The sequence below is a fragment of the Aspergillus heteromorphus genome, assembly GCF_003184545.1.
Source record: "Aspergillus heteromorphus CBS 117.55 chromosome Unknown BO70scaffold_31, whole genome shotgun sequence".
NCBI classification, from domain to species: domain Eukaryota; kingdom Fungi; phylum Ascomycota; class Eurotiomycetes; order Eurotiales; family Aspergillaceae; genus Aspergillus; species Aspergillus heteromorphus.
This window is the reverse complement of record NW_020290436.1, coordinates 363,476-384,958: the sequence shown is the minus strand read 5'-3', so window position 1 is coordinate 384,958 and position 21,483 is coordinate 363,476. Positions and strand designations below refer to the sequence as shown.

The 21,483-nt window shown below is 57.1% G+C and overlaps 10 protein-coding genes across 10 annotated transcripts; 4 read left to right on the top strand and 6 right to left on the bottom strand.

Moving 5' to 3' along the window:
- The first annotated feature begins 756 nt into the window (after positions 1-756).
- On the top strand, positions 757-1,612 carry BO70DRAFT_143984 (uncharacterized protein). Its single transcript, XM_025538145.1, has 3 exons — positions 757-1,042; positions 1,109-1,286; positions 1,435-1,612. Exons 1-3 carry the CDS (start codon positions 842-844, stop codon positions 1,518-1,520), a joined length of 465 nt encoding a protein of 154 aa, XP_025395883.1. The 5' UTR covers positions 757-841; the 3' UTR covers positions 1,521-1,612.
- An 80-nt stretch (positions 1,613-1,692) lies between these two features.
- On the bottom strand, positions 1,693-2,812 carry BO70DRAFT_365592 (zinc-binding alcohol dehydrogenase family protein). Its single transcript, XM_025544107.1, has one exon. It carries the CDS (start codon positions 2,782-2,784, stop codon positions 1,750-1,752), a length of 1,035 nt encoding a protein of 344 aa, XP_025395882.1. The 5' UTR covers positions 2,785-2,812; the 3' UTR covers positions 1,693-1,749.
- A 230-nt stretch (positions 2,813-3,042) lies between these two features.
- BO70DRAFT_299324 (Zn(II)2Cys6 transcription factor domain-containing protein) lies at positions 3,043-5,207 on the top strand (the record flags this gene model as incomplete). Its single annotated transcript, XM_025539638.1, has 5 exons — positions 3,043-3,158; positions 3,216-3,845; positions 3,902-4,120; positions 4,168-4,451; positions 4,528-5,207. The coding sequence occupies 5 exons, from the start codon at positions 3,043-3,045 to the stop codon at positions 5,205-5,207; spliced, it is 1,929 nt and encodes a 642-aa protein (XP_025395881.1).
- A 716-nt stretch (positions 5,208-5,923) lies between these two features.
- Positions 5,924-8,304, bottom strand: BO70DRAFT_389955 (putative C6 transcription factor). Its single transcript, XM_025546116.1, has 3 exons — positions 7,693-8,304; positions 7,108-7,587; positions 5,924-7,018 (listed from the first exon to the last, which is right to left on the bottom strand). Exons 1-3 carry the CDS (start codon positions 8,257-8,259, stop codon positions 6,278-6,280), a joined length of 1,788 nt encoding a protein of 595 aa, XP_025395880.1. The 5' UTR covers positions 8,260-8,304; the 3' UTR covers positions 5,924-6,277.
- Positions 8,305-8,506: 202 nt separating this feature from the next.
- Positions 8,507-10,596, bottom strand: BO70DRAFT_299311 (uncharacterized protein; the record flags this gene model as incomplete). The annotated part of the gene is made up of 5 exons (XM_025539637.1): positions 8,507-9,282; positions 9,381-9,798; positions 9,897-9,969; positions 10,078-10,222; positions 10,443-10,596. 5 exons carry the CDS (start codon positions 10,594-10,596, stop codon positions 8,507-8,509), a joined length of 1,566 nt encoding a protein of 521 aa, XP_025395879.1.
- Positions 10,597-11,197: 601 nt separating this feature from the next.
- Positions 11,198-12,451, bottom strand: BO70DRAFT_399868 (putative DnaJ domain protein Psi; the record flags this gene model as incomplete). The annotated part of the gene is made up of 3 exons (XM_025546887.1): positions 11,198-11,494; positions 11,554-12,245; positions 12,304-12,451. The coding sequence occupies 3 exons, from the start codon at positions 12,449-12,451 to the stop codon at positions 11,198-11,200; spliced, it is 1,137 nt and encodes a 378-aa protein (XP_025395878.1).
- Positions 12,452-13,327: 876 nt separating this feature from the next.
- cp1 (putative carboxypeptidase S1) lies at positions 13,328-15,543 on the bottom strand. The gene is made up of 3 exons (XM_025538144.1): positions 15,433-15,543; positions 15,115-15,377; positions 13,328-15,063 (listed from the first exon to the last, which is right to left on the bottom strand). Exons 2-3 carry the CDS (start codon positions 15,313-15,315, stop codon positions 13,384-13,386), a joined length of 1,881 nt encoding a protein of 626 aa, XP_025395877.1. The 5' UTR covers positions 15,316-15,377; positions 15,433-15,543; the 3' UTR covers positions 13,328-13,383.
- A 440-nt stretch (positions 15,544-15,983) lies between these two features.
- On the bottom strand, positions 15,984-17,968 carry BO70DRAFT_373982 (lipid-binding SYLF domain-containing protein; the record flags this gene model as incomplete). The annotated part of the gene is made up of 2 exons (XM_025544946.1): positions 15,984-16,474; positions 16,561-17,968. 2 exons carry the CDS (start codon positions 17,966-17,968, stop codon positions 15,984-15,986), a joined length of 1,899 nt encoding a protein of 632 aa, XP_025395876.1.
- Positions 17,969-19,292: 1,324 nt separating this feature from the next.
- On the top strand, positions 19,293-19,981 carry BO70DRAFT_143801 (uncharacterized protein). The gene has a single exon (XM_025538142.1). The coding sequence runs from the start codon at positions 19,518-19,520 to the stop codon at positions 19,881-19,883; it is 366 nt and encodes a 121-aa protein (XP_025395875.1). The 5' UTR covers positions 19,293-19,517; the 3' UTR covers positions 19,884-19,981.
- Positions 19,982-20,195: 214 nt separating this feature from the next.
- Positions 20,196-21,116, top strand: BO70DRAFT_143842 (uncharacterized protein). Its single transcript, XM_025538143.1, has 4 exons — positions 20,196-20,265; positions 20,499-20,605; positions 20,716-20,772; positions 20,823-21,116. Exons 2-4 carry the CDS (start codon positions 20,580-20,582, stop codon positions 21,064-21,066), a joined length of 327 nt encoding a protein of 108 aa, XP_025395874.1. The 5' UTR covers positions 20,196-20,265; positions 20,499-20,579; the 3' UTR covers positions 21,067-21,116.
- The last annotated feature ends 367 nt before the right edge of the window (positions 21,117-21,483 follow it).

The following is a 21,483-nucleotide window of genomic DNA, read 5'->3' as shown; positions in this document are numbered from 1 at the left end:
GATACATCACATCCCTCCACACCAACAGCAGAGCAGCGCACCGCATCCCACCGCATCCCAATCCCAATCCCAATTCCAATCCCAATAACCAATAATCCCCTTGGCACTACTTAAGTAGGTACATCCATCCATCCACCCTCTGCACTCCGCATTCCGCCCTCCTCTGGGCCGTAGAAGCAGCAAATTCCTGCACCCAACCCGCATCGCCCGCCCCGGTCTATCGTCATTCCACTGTTTATATTCCCCGACATCGAACTCTACCCACGCCCACGACGTCATTCCCACGCCCCCTCCCATCTCCCATCTCCCCGTCGCAGGTTGTCGCAGGGTTGGGAAGAAAGCCCGTGATCACAGGCTGCGCGAGCCCAATGTATATAGTAGGTAAGTACTGTACAGATGCAGCGTCCGTCGCCCTGCAGGGGCTGCTGGTTCCTGGTGGGACGGGTCAGTGGTTGGGCGCATTGGGAATCGGACGAGGTTGGGTGGGTGGGCGGGCGGTCGGTCGCGTTGCGTTGCGTTGCGTTGTATGGTGTCTCCTTTTTTTGAGAGAAATGTTGTTTGCGTGGCTGGGACGGGGGAGGTCTGGTCTGGTCCGGTCGGACTCGTTTCCTGGGGGATTGGGGGTTGGGGGTTGGTTTTCGCGGGGAGGAGAGAATGGGGATGTTGTTTGATTTCCATGGATGGGTGTGCCTAAAAGGGAAGAGGTCTTGATTCGCTCCGCTTGGCAATCAGGCCACCCGCGTTTGTTGCCTGAGGGGTGGTGTTGGTTCGTTCCTCTTGGTTCCTCGCCTCGCCTGTCTCTTCCGTCTGTCCTACCGTATGCCGGTTTGCTTTGTCGGTTATGCGATCGATCGGGGGCGATGTCCTGTCCCGCAGAGATGGATCCCCTCTGTTCAATAGGAGACTTCTAGACTTCTGGTTCGACAAGCTGAGATGCCTGTCAGAGTGCAATGCTCTTCCTGAGATGGAGGGGAGTTGTTTAGAGAAGCCGAGAATTCGCGGAAACTCACCGTCACTGATCTGCCCATTGGAATTCTTTGTGGTACAGCCCTCGGTGTCAGGACTACATGTTCAATCCGATATATAGCTTCAATTTAATAGCTATAAGGACCAGGACCTGCTAGTTTCGGATACGATCGTGCAAATGAGTCTCAAAGGGAAAGGTGCCTCCCGTTTTGAACAGCGGTTGGCAGTCAGCTTCACGAAGATCCATCGAAAGCGGTCCGCAACTTCTAGTTGGAACGGAATTGATCTGACGGATGCGGAATCCGGGGATAACTACAAGGGTGAGTTATCTATTTGACTAAGCAGATACCTGTTTTATGACCTGTACGGTCTATTATACTAGAAACATTCTGATCCATATCAGATCCTTCTATCCCACTGAACGGGTCTCTGACTAACTATCTGTCAGAATGACATGGAGAGCCGAAGGGCTGTTTGGATATATGCATGGCCGTTTCTGGTACTATGGTACAATATTCTGCAACCTCAGGCTCAATAATGGAAACGTCAGTTAGGTAGTACCCTGAGCATGCTCATGGACAGGGCTACCGTCCGATTAGCTGCTTCTTTGTGGTGACTTTGGGTAGGCCCAGGAGAGACGTGGCAGATTAAGGGATTATTGGCCTATATTGTCCTCAACCATACAGGGTAGATCGGATTGTCAATATTATTATCAGTCAATGATACAAACTCGGTTACATGCAACTCGCTAAGACCAACAAAATAACATCACAGCATGGCAAATTACAGCGAAACCACCAACTTCTTCGCCGACACACCCTTCTTCAACACCTCCAGTCCATCCTGCAACGCCTCGAGCCCCTTCCCCACAACCTCAACCTGGGGCGCGCTGACAAACGTCCCCTCCGCCAACGCCTTCGGAAGAAAGTCCACAAAAATCGCCGGACCGACCTCGTTCTCCGCAAGGTCACTCCCGAAGACAAACTTGGAGCCGACGCCGTTCGGCAACGGCCCCGAGGGCGGATTGACCAGCGCGACGAACTTCTTCCCCTCAATCCGGGACACGATCTCCCCGCACTTCTCCACCGAATCGCGTCCAATTGCCAAAGTCCCGGCACTCGGCTTTCCCTTGAACGCGGCGACTATGTCGTCGATGACGGTCTCGCTCTTGTAGTCAAAGGCCTGGCTGGCACCGAGGGACTTGACGAAGTCGAAATTCCGGGGCGACGCGGTTGTGAACACTTCATAGCCTGCCGCCACGGCAAGTTGGATGGCGTTGCTGCCTACACATGATGAGCCGCTCCAGATGAGGAGAGTCTGGCCAGTTGACGCAGCTCTGGGAGTGGTGGGGTGCTGCAGTGCGAGATAGTCCTTCTGGAAGAGACCACACGCAGCCGTTGAGATGCCGAGAGGAATGCCGGCGGCCTCCTCGTAGGAGAGGCTGGCTGGAATGGGTGCCGTCATATGCGCCTTGAGCACGACGTAGTTCTGGAAGGCTCCCTCTGCAGAACGGCTGATCTTCAGCCCCCCGGTGAGGCCAACGACTCGGTCTCCGAGCTTGAATTGCGAGGCGCGGGAACCGGCTCCGATGTCTACCACTTCCCCGGCAACGTCGCTGCCCATGATAGTTGGGTAGGTGGTCCAGGGGATCAGAGCAGCTCCCAAGCTTTGACGGGCATAGTCGATGAGGTTGAGTCCGATGGCGTGGTTTTTGATGACGATTTCATTTTCACCAGGTTGGGTGTATGGTGCGGAGTCGACCTCGAGAGGGAAGGCCTTTTCCGACTTGATCCATGCGGCGGCGTTGGTGGGAGACATTGTGAGTGGAACTTGAATGATTGATTCGTTCGAGAGTTGGAACAGCACATACCCATGCATCGGTCTATTTATATAGTTGGTATAGTATAAGCCCGGCCGGCGCTTAACCCCGCAATGTCCGGTGGCAGCCTATTAACCCCGACGGCGTCGGACGGCGCGCCTGAATTGCCTTTATCTCCTACGGGATTCCCCCGGTTCTCTGACGGAATCCCGACTCCCTCTCTCTGCTCTCATCAGTTCTCACATCTTTCAAATGACATGGACCCCTCCCCCCAGTATGACCTCGCCCCGGCCCCCTACGGCCACGCCTGCATGAACTGCTCGCAGTCCAAATGCAAATGCATCCTGCCCAAGGGAGGAGGACGATGCCAGAGGTGCTGCCAATGACATCCCGTACCAAGCCGTTTCCTTCCGTCTAATGGTCGTGGCAGGTGTCAGCGCTTGAACAAAGAATGCCGACCGTCGGCATTCCACCGACGGCAGACGTCGCGCCGATCTTCCAAGACAGGACGGCTGGAGAAGAAACTCGACGATCTTGTCACGCTGCTTCGTGCCAAGGAGCAGTCTGCTGATGGCCCGGTGGGGAAGTATGCGGGATTGATCGAGGAATTGAGGGGAGCGCCCGAGACTCAGACTCAGACTCAGACTCAGACTCAGGCTCAGTCTCATGCGCGTATCTCTCGCACCGTCTCGCCAGTCGAGAGAACCATGGGTGTTGGATACATGACCCCGGCAACTGGCAATTCGCAGGACAGGCATGGACTGGGGCGGTCATCCGTCGACCCGACACCAGCGCAAGCAGAGGAGTATCTGGATGTGTTTGCGACGCAAAAGCTGCCCTATTTTCCGCTGCTTTGCTTTCCCCCGAACACCACGGCGCAGCAGCTCCAGAATGAGCGCCCCTTCCTGTGGCTTTGCATCATGGCGGTCGTGTCAAAGAGCTCCCGTCAGCGAAGCGCTCTCTGCGATAAAGTCAGGGACACGGTCGCGCAGCGCATGGTGCATGAGTTCGTTGGTCGCGACCTGGATTTCCTGCTGGGCCTTCTGGTGTTCATGGCATGGTTCGTCAGTCCCGAGTTCATGTCTCAACACCGTGTCTCGACCCTAACCTAACTAGGTCCAACCAGCAAGTCTTCAGAAAACTGAACATGAGCGTTTTCGGCGAGTTCGCAAAAACCGTGGTGTTTGAACTGACACTCAACAAGCCTCCATTGTCGGACGGGGCATTGCTAATATGTAACCTCCAACCCACCCCCGAGGAAGTCCCTCCTGCACCACCCGTCCGCACAATGGAGGAGAGACGGGCAGTGCTCGCCTGTTTTCTGCTTACATCCATGTATGAACGCCACTATCCCCCTCATGCCCCACTCTAACGACGGCCAGGGTCTCTCTCTTCCTCCAGAAGATCGACCCCCTCCGCTGGACGCCCCACATGGACGAATGCCTGCACGTCCTCAGCGAACACCCCGAGTGTCTGAACGACGAAGTCCTCATCCACCAGGTCCGCCTCCAGCTGATCAACGAGAAGATCCACCTCAGCGACTGGCACGGCGGTCTCGCAGCCACGCACGAGCCCCTGAAGGCCCCCACGTCACTGTACCTCCACGCCATGGAATCCCAACTCGGCGCCGCCCAGAACAAGCTCTCCCTGCACTCGCAGCGCTACAGTACTTCCCCCGTCCCCCGTCCCCCCAGTACCCCTTTCCCCCTAAATTCTCAAATAATACTAACCCCCTGCACCAGAAATAATCCACCTCCACCACTTGAACACAGCCCTCACCCTCCACGAATCCTCCCTCCTCCCCCAAACCGCCAGTCTGCCCTTCCACCCCCCCAATCTAAACTTCCAAGCCCTCGAAAACCTCCACGCCAGCCTCAACGCCGTAAAAGCCTGGCTGGCCACGTTCCTCGCCCTCCCGCCCTCGGAATACACCAATTTCCCGTTCTCCATCTTCGTGCACCTGGCGCGCAACCTCGCCGCGCTGTACCGGCTCTCCACGCTGGACGACCCCGCCTGGGATAAGGCGTACGTGAGACGCGAGGTGGATATCATGTGGGCGATGGACCGGTTGATTGGGAATCTGGGGCTGGCGGCGGAGGAAGCGCGGTCGGTGGGTGGGGAGGATGTGGTCTTTTATTCGATTGAGAAGTATGATTCTCTGAGGAGGGCTTGGGGGGGGGAGGTGGGGGTAGGGGGTGGGAGTGGTGTTGCTGTTAACACTGCTACTACTGCTGCTGCTACTGCTGCTACTGCTACTGCCACTGCTACTGCTACTTCTACTGGTTGTGGTGTTGGCGATGGGCCGAGAATGGGGTTGATGGAGGCGGAGGTGCAGCCGGAGATCCAGGATCTGGGGAGTGTAGGCCTGGGGACGGGGTTCGATGATTGGTTTTCGGATTTTTTGAACTCCATGGTGCAGTAGACGCTTGGTTACCATCGCAGCCCCGGAAGACCGGGGCGTGGTGCGTGATGGCTCTCAAGCCGTACGCGGAAGCTCAAGCCTGTCTGGGGAGGGAGTTGGTCGATGCGGCGGATCCGAGGGAGTATAGTATATGTGGATTGGCGGATGCATAATGTTTTGGGGATGGGAAGAGGAGTGTGACTGGGGATGAGATTCGGGGGATGTTTCGAGATTGGCCGGCGCGGTTGCGTAGGGCTGTGGATGAGGTATGTATGCATTTACTTTATCCACCTTACTTTTTACTTTATACTACGTTATACTTTATATGTTATAGATACGGACGAGTGAAGACTAACCCCCCCCCCCCCCCCCCTCCCCAGCACGAACATACATCTCCTCCTCCGGCTCCGTCTGCGTCATGGGCGACGCCGCACACGCCACCACGCCCTGGTAGGGCTCCGGGATATACATATACTATAAATATATATATTAGATCTGGATTTAGAACAACACCCATGTGCATAGGATATGGAGAGTATATATATATATATATATATATATTAGATCTGGATTTAGAACAACACCCATGTGCATAGGATATGGAGAGTATATATATATATATACAACATACGACTGAAACAACCGACTGATAGGCGAAGAAGCGCACACATCAAAGGTCAATTGAAGTCTTTGAACAAGTGAACAATCTGGATCTGAAACAGCTGCTGCCAATGCCCCCCCCCCCCCCGGTCCCATTCCGGATAGTCGCAGGCGAAGAGGCGGTAGATATCGATGAAGGAGCGCGTCAAGTTGCCGCACATTAAGCTGGATAGCCCGACGTACTCCAGGGGCCGCAGCGAGAAGAGGGTGTCAAGCCAGGTCTTGGTGGTCTGTAAGCAGACCCAGAGGCACTCGACACGTTGGTTCGAATGAATGCCGTGGGAAGATGTCAGGGGCGGATGAGAAACCGATTTCGTTGGATGAACTAGTTCCGTGATTTCTGGGGCACGGGGATATTCCCCAGGCAGGCGACGTGAAGAAACCCCTAAAGCGAAAGGCATCCATTAGACACGCCCCCCTATTCAAACCACTCAACCTCCCGCATCAGGACAGATAACAGCGTCCATATCAAAGCTCTCCAAGCCCGGGATATCAACCATCAGATCACTCAACCACGAGAACCCCGGATAATCCGCGAGCGAATGATGCTGCCCCTGCCCCTGCCCCTGCCCCTGCCCCTGCCCTTGTCCCGTCTCCACCACGTTCTCCCTCTCCCCTCCCCCACGCACATTCTCCCCCTCAACACCCCCCACCACCACGCCCAAAACCCCCACATCTTCCACTCTCCTCCTCCAATGCCCCTTCACCAGAAGATACGCCATGCCATACGCCTCCCTCATCCCCTCGGTATCCCACGCCGCCACCACCTCCCGCACCGTCCGCATCGCCTCGCCCACCATCCCCAGCGACCCCCGACTGTCGATCGCCAACAGCGTGCAAACCACCTGGAAGGGTACGTTGGCGACCTGATGCCAGGGGCTGTTTGCGGACACCATCTCCCGCGCGGCGTGGAGGGCTTTCTTGGCCAGTGAGAGGATTTGGTCGTGTGTCGTGGGGGAGAGGGTGGTGTTGAGGGCGCGGAGGCGGCGGTAGATGAGGAGGGCTAGGTTGGTTTGCACGAGGAGGAGGGACGGTACGGGGGCAGGTTGGGTGGGGGAAGGGGTGAGGGTGAGGACTTGGTGGAGGGTTTGGGTTAGGGTGATGGATTGGGAGGGGTTTTGGGGTTGAGATTGAGATTGGACGGTGGCAGGGGAGGGGTGTTCGGGTCCAGGCTTTCGGTTATGGGGAGGAGAGTGAATATCTCTGCGTTGCTGGTGGTCTGTCGGGGAGTAGGCGGCAGGGTGGTCGCGCCGGGCAAGACGACGCGGGTGCGCGCGAGCTCGAATGATATCCACACGTTTAGATGCCGCGCCATGCCGAAGAGCCGTCGGCGGGTTTCGGGGTCACAGGCTACGGGCGGGCTCATTGTTGCCGATGCTGTGGTTGCTGCAGACTCTGTTGCTGTGGTGGTGTCATCAGATGGAGGCTCAAGATGCAACCCGGTCGATTCCATGAGATGCATCAGCGAGCAGCTCGCCATCCAGGCTGCGTTCGGGGAGGCGGTCATGCGCAGATACGCGACGCGGAGGACCATAGCGGTGACGATGTCGATGGACGGCGTAGCATCTGATAACAGCTCTTGGTCCAGGATCAGTCGCGCCGTCTCGGAGAGTTGGCGCTCTGTCTCGCACGCCTGTCGGCGCGAGAAGAGTAGACCAAAGGCTGCGACGCCGCAGAGGACAGCATCGTAGGGTCCGTAAGGGAGGACGGAAGAGGTGTTGGAGTTTGGATTGGCCCTGGCCTTGGACTCGGATGAGGATGTGAATGGGGTCGAACTCGAGGCTGAGGCTGAGACTGAGACTGAAGACGAAGAAGCGATCGAGCCCGCAAGCCATCGCCTGCTCACCTGCCGCAGCAGTCCATCGCGATCAATAAACCCGTAGCACGGATCGACCTTCTCAAAGAACACCGCCGCCAGCGCGCGCATCTCCTCCTGGGAGATGATATCCACGACAGGCACTACTGTAGACCCCGACGCCAACAAAGCACCTCCCTCCACCGGATACCGCATCCCGACATTCCACGCAACCAAATGCGGATGCAGCTTCGGCGCATTACCCGGGTCGACCTTCAGCCCCAGCCGTCTGGCGAATGCAGCGCCCGAGTTTGCGTCCAGAGAGCTGAGGCGCGCGGCTGTGTCCTCGGGGGAGGTCTTGGGGGGAGAGATGCCTCCCATTGCTATCGGCGAGGAGGTCATGATGCTGGTGGACGAGGAGGTGGTTGTGTGTGCTGTCTCCCCCGCCTGCAGCTGGAACAGCCGGGCATCGCGTTTCCGGCGCGATTGCAGGTCGTACTGGCAGGTCGAGCCGAATTGCGCGCATGTTGCGCAGGGCTGGTCCCCTGAACATTTGCGTTTGCGGGATTGGCAGAGGGTGCATGCAATGCGGGAGCGCTTTCGAGGTGGTTCGGGCATGTTGAATGGGGAGGGGATGTGAAGACATCCGCAGATGGTAAGTTATATGGCATCGGTCCGGTGGGTGGTGGTGGTGCGGAGGCGGGCCGCCTCCGAATCCACTGTTGCTGTGCGGGTGAGTCAGCAGGTGTGCAAGGTGTAACTTATAAGTTGGGGGCCTGGGGCAGCTACTCTTTCATGTTTATCGAAGGGATTTGAATAGTGGGCTATGCATGCTATGGAGGTATAGTATGGTATGGATGACTACCTACTGCGCCTTCTTCTCCCTCTCCCCCTCAGCTCTCCGCGTCCCCGCACCTGCAACCAACCTCCACAACACCCACAGAAACCCCAGCGAAATTGCCATGACAGTCCCCCACTCGACAGTCTTGCTACCAAAGAGCCCCCTTTCCTTCAACTGCAGCACCGGCACATCCAGCCCCTCAACCAGCCTGTCCCCGCTCGCGCTCGGGTTCACCTGATAGAACGTGGTGCGGGGACTGAACGGCGCATCCCAGCCGAGGTTGGTTCGATCGAACGGATTCACCCCCGGGTCGTCGGCCGAACAGGCCCAGAAGACCACGGGCCACGGCACGTCCACGCCGCGATACCCCGTCTCGGAGGGCCGCATGTAGCGCAGATGCAGCGGGATGGTGACGTTCCACTCCTCTGGGAATTGAGTCGGTTCTGGGGTGGCCAGCTCGAGCAGCCAGTTCGAGCCCCATTGCGATACGACCCAGTCGGGCGCTTCCAGGTCCGTTGCCCCGCTTACGGCCCGTAGGCCGGAGAGGTGGTGCGAGTCCAGGAATAGGTTGTCAGCTGTCATGAGTTGGAATTTATCTGCGAATATGTATGACGGCAGTGAGAGGTACGCGTGCAGGGCACACTCCGCGTATGCCGGGGCCGGGGGGGTCTCCAGCGCCGCGGCAGACAGCGAGATGGTCATGGTGGGATGCATGCCTGTGGGCGGGGCGAAGGAGACGGAGAAGTCGGCCTGCGGGTCGAGGACGTGATGTCTGGAGGGGAAGGAGAAGAGCGTCGGTTCTGGGAAGTTAGCACATCATCATCATCATCACTCACATGCATCCATCCACAGCAAATCAACGCCAGTAAAGAGAAACAAAACAGGAGGAGAAACATACTCAGCTCCCCATCCACCCCCACGACCCCCAACAACCCCCCCATCTTAATCTCCCCGGCCTCCACGGCCTTCTCAGTGCCAAGCAACCCCACCTCCACGCGATCGTGTTTCCCCCCCGGCGCAGCGATCTCCTCCGTCCAGCCATTTTCCGTCGGTGACCGTCCCCAGTATGCGGAGACTACTAGGGCCTGCGACTCGGCATCGTAATCGATATCGATCGAGTCGGCGGACTGCACGGCCTCGGCGCGGCGGCGACAGTCTGCACCTGCAACCTCTAGCGGACAAATGTGCTGCGTGATGAACTCGACGACATGGTGGGTTGGAAGGGGGGCGTAGTAGTTGTGTGTTGTTGTAGAGGGGGAGGAGGGGGAGGAGGCGGAGGACTCGGAGAGGGGGGTGGGGGGAGCGGTGAGGGATTTCTATGACCATTGTGAGGGTTAGTATTGTATCTCAAGAATCTTAGACATTCTTTCGGGACTGTACATCTCAATGGAGAGGAGGGGAGGGAAGGACAAACCAGAATACCCTCACAATACACCCCCCGATCAAACGCCTCTCTCAGTATATCGCAGAGCGGAGACACGGCATGACTTCACAATATAACTTGGTTAACTAACTGACTGACTCACTGACTCAACAAAAAGAACACCACCCCAACCAGACCAAAGATGAATAAGAGAATAATGCAATAAACTCACCTCTCTACCTCCTCATCAACCTCAACCAGCCTCACCCCCCCATGCAAACCCGGACTAACACGACTCCCCCACGGCTCGACAGCCTCGTATCTCTCCTCCGTAGCCCATCGGAGATGGAGCTCGTGGAATTGTTTGAGTGTGGTGCCTAACTATATCCATATCTATCGTCAGCCTCTGTTATATCATCTATACACCCCTCTTATATATGTCGACATATCCCATAACAGGAACAGGAAGAGCACAGCACAGCACAGCAAAGCACAGCAAAGCACAGCAAAGCAAGTAGCTAATCCCCCCTCCCCCTCCTCCCCCTGCAACCAAAAGACTCCCAAAAGTAAAAAGAAAAATATAAAAAAGAAAAAGACATACCAAAGCACTAACCTCCCCAACATCAACCGTGATCCGTTCCTCCTTCGCCGCATCAAGGCCATCGATGTGCAGGGCGTGGGGGGTGAGATGGGCCTGGGAGGAAACAAAAGACGAGGAGGGGGGTTGGAGGTAGGTTATTCTTGTTTTCATTGTCCTCGTATCCTGATGATCTGTATCATTAGTGGTGGAATTGGGTAGTAGGCGTTTGTGATCTGGGGATGTAGTTGAAATTGTGATGGTGGTGATGGTGACGATGATGTTTGGATCGGGGAAGCTCCAGCTCCAGCTCAATGCTGCGGAGTTGACAACACGCTAAACCAGACAGCGTTAGTCTGGATGCTACTATCGATAAGACCGATAAGGCCGATAAGCGTTGTGTTATTTGTGTAGTTCTTGCATTAGATTTAGTAATCATCATTATTAACTAGTTCACTATCACTGGTTGGTTGGTCTATTATGGTACAGTTACACACTATCCCAAATCAAAAGATATCATGGGTGAGTGAGTGATCACTGAATTCCAAGCTCACTACCACATCTTCCATCTGTCCATCCATCGCAGCATCACATCACATACATCATCAGCGATCCAGTCGCTCACGCCTAACGCCGCTATGCTAAAACCAGGTGTCCAGGCACCGAGACAACGACATGGGAATAGAATATAAAAAGCAGAAACAAAAGCAAAAGCACAGCAGCAGCAGCAGCAATAATAACAGTGGTAGTCGTAGGGTGGAGTCAGTCGAGGCAATCAAGGAAGCGTATCCTTCAGGATTTCCTTCTGCGACGCGCTCAAACTAGCCGGGAACCGCACGTTGACACGGACCAGCAGATCCCCCCGCTCACTGGGCTTGCGCGAGATGGTCATGCCCAGCCCCGGGAAGCGTTCTTCGTGGCCCGGATGGGTGGGCCCGGGCTTGGACACCCGGATCGATTTGCCGTCGATCGTGCGCACGATGCGTTCCCAGCCTGTCAGTGCCTCTTTCAGGCTGACCTCGACCGTCGTGACGAGGTTGTCGCCCTGGCGCTTGAAGTTTGGGTGTTCTTTCTGCGGACTGTTAGCTTATCTGCATCTCCAGCGTTCTTCGGAGGGAAAGGGAAACCTACCTCGGTCACAATCAAATGCACGTCCTGGCGACCGCCTTCCTCCTGGTCGCCCACCCCGCGGTACTTGATCTTCGAGCCCGTGCGCAGACCCGGCTTGATGTTCGCTTCCAGCGTCACGTCCTGCACGGTGCGCTTCCCGCTCGCGTCAAACGTCTTGCTCTTGACCGACACCTTCTTGGTCGTGCCGCGCATCAGCTCCTCCAGCGTCAGCGGCAGTTCTTTCTCCATGACCGTGGGCTCTGGCGTCGGCGCCCGCTGCGACGACTGTTTGAAACCGCTGGGCCGACTGCTCCGGAATCCGCGGCCACCACCGCCGCCCAGTCCGCCGCCCAGCATCGAGAACAGATCATCATCATCCATACCGCCCATGCCGCCCATGCCACCACCCCCACCAGCTTTGGCGAAGTTCCGGAAGATGTCATCCGCGTTGCTGAACCGGAACCCGCTGCCACCGCTGCCAGGGCCGGTCGAGAAGTGGAACGTCCGGGTGCCGCCGCCGCCGCTGCCGCCACCACCACCGGGCATGCCACCGAAAGAGAATCCGCCCGGCATCCCGCCATCGAAGGGACTGGCCCCGTCCGCACCGCCACTGGACGGGGGAGGACCGCCGCGAAGGAGGTATTCGAGGCCGAATTGGTCGTAGACCTTTCGCTTTTCGGGGTCGGAGAGAACTTCATATGCTTGGGAGACCTCTTGAGACACGTCAGCAGCTGGCAACTCTATCACCAATAACATAGCACGATGACATACCTTTAAACTTTTCCGACGCAGCCGGGTTATCCTTGTTCTTATCGGGGTGAAACTTCAGCGCAGCCTTGCGGTAAGCCTTTTTGATTTCATCCTGCGAGGCCTCAGGCCTGACCGAGAGGGCGTCGTATAGCTTTGTTTCAGCGACCATTGTGTCGTGGGTCGAGAGGATATGCGTTGTAGGTTGTGGGTAGTAGGTGATAGGTTGAGAGATACAAAAGACTTGGAACAGGTGGAAAGCTAATTGGAGAAACCAATCACTCTATAAAGACCGTCCAGCAAGGAGATCACACCACCAGGCAGAGCGACCGGGTGGGAAGGACGGACGGACGGACGGACGTCGAAGAAGGCGGGCGGGGAGCGAAGCAGAATCTCGAATGACGTAGAAGATTCACTCCGAGGCCAGCCAGCGATCCGCGGATCCGAGTCAAGGGGAGGGGAGGAGAGGAGGATACTGTTAGGGTCGAACGGGGTAATGCAGGGGGGAAGGGGGGGGGAGGTGAGGTTTTCAAGGGTGTTCAGGACATCGCACACAGGGAGCCAACGAAGCGAGGCCAGGTGGTGGTGGTGGTGGGTTGTCGCGGTTTATGCAGCAGCAGCGCCGGCGGGCTTTCAGGTGAGCCAGCGAGCCACCAGAGTGACGTGTGACGTTGACCGGCACGCCGGTCGGCCAATCGAAGGTTCGAGAAGGTTCGATCGTCGGGGGACAGTCGGGGGAGGAAGGGGGGGGGAGAGGGAGATGGAAATGATATAAGTGAGGAGGCTATTGCAGGCAAGCAGGAGGATAGAATGGAGGAGAATGGGAGGCGCAGAGGGAAGGCGATGGAAAAGGGTTCCTGCACGAGGAAGGCCGCATTGGACCGTCGGCATCCTGAGGCTGCCCAGTCACGCTCGTGCCTGAGTCGTCGGGCATCGGGAGGCTGCAGCATATGCATTCATAACATGGCTGAGTCATGTGTACTGCATAACTAGTTAACCAACTAACTAGCTACTGTTATACACTTTTTCCCCCGCCGCTAACTCTCCACATATCAATAATAATAATAATAATAATAATACCTTCTCTATCAATAATGCAGAATCCTACCCCACGACCACCCAATCCTTCACGACTGCCTCCCCACCCACCACCCTCTCGACCTGCTCTTGGGTACACCGAGCCTCCAAATCCAAAAGATAGCACGTCGGCGCCGGACTATCGGGCACGTCATTCTTCACCTGCCAAGTCGAGTCCGGCCCCTCACTCGTATACGACGCATTCCTGGCCGTGTTGACCCTCCCGGTCGCAATGTCCCGATTAAACAGCGCGCGATGGAAGATCTCATACGCCGTCTGAGGCTGATACGCGGGGACCTCATGGCCGGCCTGGAAGACACGGGTGAAGGAGAAGTTGCCGTGCTGGCGGACCAGGCCGCCGACATACGAGGAATTGGTGCGGACGGGGGCGTAGCCCGCAGCGCGGAACGCCTCGGCCTCGGTGTGGTCGACCTGCAGACTGACGTCCTCGCCGCCCATCCACGGGCACGCGTAGTCGCGGTCGCCGTAGACCAGAGCGACTTTGACGCCGGAGTCGAGGACGTACGCGAGGTCGTGGACGAAGCCGCGGGTGTCGGAGCGTGAGTAGTCGCCTGTTGAGTGGAAGGCTTGCTCTACGCTTTCGGCGGCTTGTGTCCAGTTGATGGGCACTCCGAGGGCGGATTGCACCCAGGGTTGGTTCAGGTAGCCCATGTAGTACGGCGGCGGGAACGGGTCCTTGCTGGAGTGTGTGATGTCGTAGTATCCCCGGCCGGAGAGCCGGGTGTACAGGCTTTTGATGCGCTCGCTGCAGTAGCTGTCTGCGTCGCGGCAGATCTGGTTGACCGTGGCGTTGTGGCCGTGCATGTTGGGGTCGCTGGCTGCGGCCACGGCGCGACAGTCCAGAATCCGGTCCTTGCAGCCGCCCGGCTTGCCCCAGGCGTCCATGGCCTGGTCGTAGACGGTCTGGTTGATGCCCTCGATGCCGTAGGTGTTGTTGTACGCCTGGTGCGGGAACGACGGGACCTGGATGAGCAGGTCCACGCAGCCGTTTATGATGCCCAGCGTGTCGAGATGGATGCGGCGGGCGTCGAGACTTCCATCCTCGATCTGCGCGTTCTGGTCCTGGAAGAAGGCCGCGTACGCCGGGCCATACTTCCCGCCGTAGGACTCCGTCCAGATGCTCACGCGGTCGTCGTGCGGGCGGTACTCGGGGAACTCGGTGAACCAAGTCTGCGCGAAGAGCCACAGAGCGCGGGCGCCGTTGACGGTGCCGTTGACGGTGGTGGCGCTGTTGAAGCTGGGGAAGGTGCCCACGTAGAAGGTGTTGTTCTGCTCGGGCACGGTGTCTTCTGGGAAGCCGGACACATCCACGACGCCCGTGAGCTGGTCCAGCGTACCGTTGGTGGGCACGTCGTAGCTGAACCCGGCGTGGCTGGGCTGGTCGATGTACAGCATGTTCACGTAGTTGTTCCAGGCCCAGGGATTCAGCTCGGTCGAGTTGGAGTCCGGATTCACCACGCATGGGCCGTTCTCCTGCAGCAGGCCGATCATCGAGGAGGCGCCGGGCCCGCCGGTCAGCCAGATGGACAGCGGGGCATTGATCGGGTTGTTGCGCGACTCGAAGAACCAGAAGAAGGTGTTGATCGGGTAGTGCTGGTCGACGCCCAGGTCGTTGAGCGTGCCAGGGGGGAGGTGGATGTAGCCCGAGTAGGAGTTGACTCCGGGCGTGGTCTCGCAGATCTCGGGCTGTCCAGTTGTTAGTGTCCTGATATAGGACCTGATTGAACGGGGACTTGCATTCTTGTAGGAGATCTTGACGCCGTCATGGTGCTTCGAATGCACGACCTTCACTCCCTCGGGGGTCGGGGGGAAATACTGCGCCGCGACAGCCCCGGCACTGGCCAGCCCGGCGATGACCACAGACACAAGAGACGGGGACGGCATGGCGAGGAGACGGAATCTCGCAAGCCTGGGCGGAAAGGAGGATGGATTCAACATGCAAGGCTCCGATGGGTGGAAGAGACACACACCATGGCACACTATACCCGGGAGGACTAGTGCTGTATACACTAAGCGACTTGATCGATAGCGCCAGGAAGGATCGAAGTGGCTCACCCCACTAGACTAGATAGATAGATAGACAGATAGATAGATTCACTACACAAACAATTAAGTTAGTCCTCCCTGACAGTCAAGAAGTCAAGATAAACAGCCGATATTCGGGTCAACTCTTGAAGGATGACTGTCGACAAGACCACGCGGGATATATATTTACTAAAACCAATTCCGTAGCCTTTCACGGCATGCATCATCCCAGTATCAGGATCTAAGAAAGAACCGAGACGCCCAGGTATCCCATGCCCATGTTCAAACCAGTAAAACACCACGCAACGCTAAGGATCACAAAACAAACAAAATACACAGAAGCCCCGCGCAGGAGACACCAACCCAAATATCGATCACAACCGACAAGAAAAGACAGAGACGAGCTGGAAACGCACCAAAGGGTCGGTCGGTCCTGAGAACAGGCCGAAAAAAAAAAAAAAAAAAAAAAAAAAAGGGAATCACACAGGGCATATGTAGCGGGACGGATCCCAAGGAATGTGCCAAAAAGGGGATATATATATACAAGAAGAAGCGGTCGCGAACCACAAGCGAGGTCCCATCTAGGCGGTTTGGGGTTGCACGGCAGTGTCGAGGTGGATGTCTGCGTCAGCAGTGATCGTCTTCGTGGCAGCCAGCTCGGGGCTGTCCGACTTGGCCTGCGACGCAATGGAGGGGGACGGGGACGTGCTCTCGTCGGAGGGGTCGACGTGGCTGTGGCCGTTGACCGCGACCTCTTTCTCCGACGCCACGTCCGAGTCATGCAGGCTGGACACCGAGTGGAACTCGTCCTTGTCGAGGGACAGCTTGTTGGACGACTCCGGGGCACCGATGGAGGAGACCTCGCTGGCCGAATCGTCGTTCCTCGGGTTCAGCGGCAGCTCCATCAGGCCCCAGGCGGCACGTCCGGGGCTCGAGGCCACGGAGCGGCGGCGGTTGGGCGACAGGGAGACGGAGGTGGGCGAGGTGGGCGTGGAGGTGGAGGCAGAGGCGGGCGTGCGATGGGGGTTGCGCGGAGGCAGAGCCGGGGGGATGCGCTTGGGATCGTCACCAGCTTGGCCCGCGTGAAGGTGGGCGACTGCCGCCGCAAATCCACCGGCATCGTCGAATCCTCGATCGACACCGGCGACGTCGGCGCACTGTCGCGCTTCGACACCGTGGCACTGATGACCTCATGCACCTCCACCTCCTCCTCCTCCTCCTCGTCCTCCTCCTCATCGGCCTCCGCGCGAGCGCGAGCCTCCTCGTGCTCGGGAATGACAGTGTCCCAGCGGGCATCCTCGCCATCCGTCCACGGGCTGATCTCCGCCCGGTCCGAAACGTCGCGATAGCTGCGCGACGAGGCCCGACTGATGGAGGTCGGCGCTGTCGGCGGAGCACAATCGGTCTGCGTGCCCCGGTCCATGCTGGCATAGCTCTGCACGCTGGCGCGCCAGCTGTTGCGCGTGGAGCTATCGACACTCCGGCGAAAAGTCGCATAGATGGGACTGTTGGGGCCCGGCTTGAACTCGAAGACCTCCTGCGACGGTCGGCTTCGGGACCCGGCCTCGCGGATGAACAGGCCCTCGGCCTCCAACGCCTTCACGCCGAACGGATCGGGGTCTTCGGGGTCGGGAACGCCAAAGGAGCCCGGGGACAGGGCCAGCTCGGCATCACCGGGGGCCTCGCCGGGCGGGGGCAGCAGGGCCTCGTCGACGCTGGCATCGCCCTCCGCCGCCTTGATGGTGGCGAGGAGAGTCTGGATGGAGGCGGGCGGGTGGTGGGCTTTGCCGGCGAGGATGTCGGACACGGAGATGCGCTCCCCGTAGAAGCGCTCGTTCTCATCGCTGCGCTCGATGATGATGGTGCCGTCCACCTGCACGCCCGCGTAGAGCCCGCGACTCTTCATGTAGGTCCAGATGGGCGCCTGTCGCTTGTGCACCTCGGAGTCGAGCACGCCGCCCATGCCCACGGGCCCAGCAGCGGCGCTGACCTCGCCCCCCAGGGTGCAGCGCACCTTCTTGAAGGCCTCCAGCGCCTCGTAGGTGTTGATGACCACCACGCAGTCGTAGATGTCCACGCCCGCCAGGAAACCGATGCCCGCCGTGTGCAGCATGATCCCCGACGGCGGGCTCCATTCGTCGGTCTCGGGGATGCGGGCCAGCAGCACGCCACTGCCCCCGGACCCACTGACCCAGAGCCCGGTGCGCATGGTGGTGAAGATGGCGATGCCCTTGGCCCGCTGGATCACCTTGGCGGGGATCTTCTTGATGACTCGTTGTTTGCCCTTGGGGCGGGTGAGTTTGCCAGTGTCCTTGCTGGCCGTGCTGTCGGTGCTCCGCCGGTCGGCATCGTCGTTCGCGTAGAATCCATCCTTGCAGAAACTGCGCAGGATGCGCGCGGCTTTGTCGCTTTCTTTATCGAGGCTCATGGGCCAGAAGGCCTCGGCGCCGACGCGGTAGGAGAGGCGGTTGACGGGGTCGCCCAGCTTGTCGAGGGTGTGCCAGGCCTTGTCGAAGCCTTTCTTGGACGTCCCCTTGGTCCTCTCCCAGAGCGTGGAGGAGGGCATGGTGACGACTGGGTGAGGGTGATGGTGAGGGTGACGGTGGTGCACTCACCACAGGGAATGTGATGACAGGACCAGGTCCCGGGGGACTAACGGGGGAGAAATGGAGGCTATAACTGGCGGGCGCAAAGACGAAGACGGCGGGAAACAGGGTATAAACAGCTGTCGCATCCACTCGTCCCAATGCGATGTGGAATGTGACACAGCCGAGGAATGCGGGTCCGAGGAATGCACGCAATTATACGGAGTACCTATACAGATAGTACAGCTCCGGAAATTAGTGGGCTGGGTTGGGGTTGGTTTGGTCTGGGCGAACGCCCGGAAATGCGTGGGATTATTAAACCCCCAAGGCCTCTTGAGGTTTTCTCCGTCCGAGTCGTTCCAGACCGGGAAGTGGCGAGCGTTTGGAGGGAAGGAGGGGGAACCATGGATCGGGCCTGAAGGGGGGGGGGGGAAAGAGAGGGAGAGAGGGAGAGAGGGAAGCCGGCTTACCTCCGCGTCAGCCTTGCAGTGTCGAGTCACCGGGGCAATAACAAGATGTGCAGTAGTAGTTGGCAGAAGAGGGGGGGGTTTGTTTATGTAGGGTTGATAGTAGTATGATGTAGTGAAGTTGACAGAAGGAGGGGAGGATCGACCCGAAGAGCGTCGAACAAGCAACAAACACCAGGCAGGCTAGGCTAGGCTAATGTCGGCGAGGAGAACTCCTGCAGTTGACCAGGAGCAGAAAAAAAAAAAAAAGCAAGCAGCGGGAAAGAAGGATCGCAGATGGGGGCGAGGGAGAGACTAAATGGAATAAGAATGCGCCGTGGAGGAGGATGAGGGCGAGGATGAGGGCGAGGGCGAGGGCGAGAGCCAGGCACGGATGGCAGCACGGCTGGGTCGGAAGGGCATGGTTGGCGAAGTGGCTGGCCGGAGATGGAGGAGATGGGGCCGATGTCAGCAGATTTTGGAGAATTATTTTACAGAAATACCCAGAAATGGGCAGGAAAAAGAAACAAGCCGGACAGATGCATGGCATCACAACATCCGCCGCATCAGCATCCATCAGCCAGCAGCAAAGCAGCAAAGCAGCAAGCATCAGCAGCGTCATCGTCATCGTCGCGTCGTTCGCCGAGCAGCCGATCGGATTAGATCATCATCTGCCGGCTATTCGGGATTAATCCTGGCTGCCTGCAAACCGAAAAGTTCTACCTGATGGATGGATCCAGCATCCCCGGAACCCAACCAACAATAGCGTCATCGACTACGTAGTCCACTCTTAGTCAGACTAAACAACTAGTTAGCTAGTTCTATGAAATTGAAAGGATATCTACCCGACGGAGGGTCCCGATGGAGCCCTCCAGAGCCCCTCCAAGACCCTCCGCTAGTCCTTGGGCACGCTAGCCTGATTGTTACTGTTTACTGTTAGACTTAGGGCATCGCAGTCTAGTTCTGGAGAAGAAAGAGAGCGAACGAAAGGAAAGAAAAATCAACGATAAACTTCCACTAGAGCCGTTTGAATCCGCTCTTCTCCTGACTTGCCCATCATCTTCCCCATCTAAGGTCTCAGGGGATGTATCAACTTTTTTTTTTTCTGGTTTCTGGATCTGGATATGACAGATCCAATCGCTTCTTCGCACTGCATCTTCAGCCCCAACAACTAACTACCTGCCAGCCATTCATCCATCCATCCAGTCCGCCCACCAGCCCCATCCCCCTTCTTTCCTTACCCCCTCGCTTCTTCACCCCGACCACTATCATTATCATTGTTCTACTAGATAGTACTTGTTGTTGTTGTTGTTTATTTACCTCTTGTCTTTCAAGATGCAGACAGACCCTCCCCTCCGCCCGTCGCCCCGGCAAACCCAACGCAAAGAAGCTTCCGTGCAGGAATCACTCCCCCCTTCCGACTCCTGCCTGCATCGCATCAAGTCGGTAAGTACGGAGTACCTAGGTAGGTAGCTACTAGGTAACTAGGAGATACAGTAGTCCTGCGGTAAATGCATCTGACACATCCGATCACCTTCCCTCCCCGGTTCAGGTAAGTCCAAGCCGGAGCTATCTCGGCCCATCGCATCGGCTGAGAGAGGAGAGGTTTAAGTTCGTGTTCCCAAAGTATAAAAATGAAAATTTTATGTCGGAGCATGAGGGCCATGGTTTTTCCCGCACCTGCGAGAGACAGGTCCATCTATCCATCCATCCATCCATCCATCCATACCTACCTATGGTTCATCTAAAAATTCTCGCTTTCGCCTTCCACATGGCACATAGTTTAGTTATTAGCATGAAGCTATCGCGAACTAGCTACTTACCCTACCCAGGTACAAGCCATTCATCGTTCGTATCGAGAAGACAGCAAAAAATGAACGATTGGACATATCATGATCCCCCCCCCCCCCCCAAAATGATGCATCCGTGGTTCGCAGCCCGGGCCAGGCCAGTCCACTCCAGCCCAGGCCACGAGGATGCGTTGGGTTTTGGTCGGGTGAGCGGGCGGGCGGGCGGTTATTGCGGTTGGTTGGGTTGGGAAGTTTACTGACTGGTAGATAACTAGACTAGGATGAGGGTTTGGATCTGGCTGGATCTGGCTGGATCTGGATGGGAAGCGAAAGGGAAGGGGAAGAAAAAGGGATGAATGGATGGATGGGGACGGAGATGTCCGTAAGGTACCTTACTTACCTTACCAGCTTACCAGCTTACCTACTTTCTCCCCCTCATTGGTAAGGTAGGTATGTGGTATGTAGAGATAGGATTCTCAGTTTCAGCTCCAGTTTCAGTTTCCACTGCCCTGACACACACAAGTATAGCAACACCTTAATCCAAACAAGGTAGGTGCTTAAGTTAGGTTCGTCAGGTACAGACGCTAATCTAAGATCAGTTCTAGACAGACAAGACGACAGCTGACAATCACAATCACACTTGCGACACTAATTAGATCGAAGCCCCAAACACGCCCTGACAGTGCCACTGCCATAAATCCAATCCCCTTCCCCCCCACTCCGCCTGGCAGGGGGAATTACAATCGGTGCAGTGTGCCCCCCTGTCCCTGTCCCTGTCCCTGTCCCTGTTCCTGTCTTCCTGTCTTCCTGTCTGTGCCTGTGCCCTGTCTAGTGTCTACTTAGTAGTGTGCCCCATCGCAAACAATGCCTTTCATCGAGAGTTCACTGGACGCTGGATAGACACTACTTCACACTAGGCGTTAGGAACCTTCTAGAGGATTTCTAGTGTCTCAACAAACAAAACCCACCCGTCCGTCCTGTGTCCACCACCTGCACTGACTCGCGATGCAGGCTGCAGCTAGGTAGGTAGGTAAACTCATTGGATTTAATTTTAATTCTCTTTTGATTTTTTTTTTTTTTTTTTTTTTTTTTTTTTGAATTTCGCGATCCAATTTCATTCTCGCATTTTCACCCCCTATGGATTGATTTTCTGTATAATTGGATGATGAGGATGGATAGTAGATAGACAACACTACCTATGGAGACTCAGGCAGCGTGCCCGATATGACATATCGAATATTCTCAAATCCCAATGCAGCT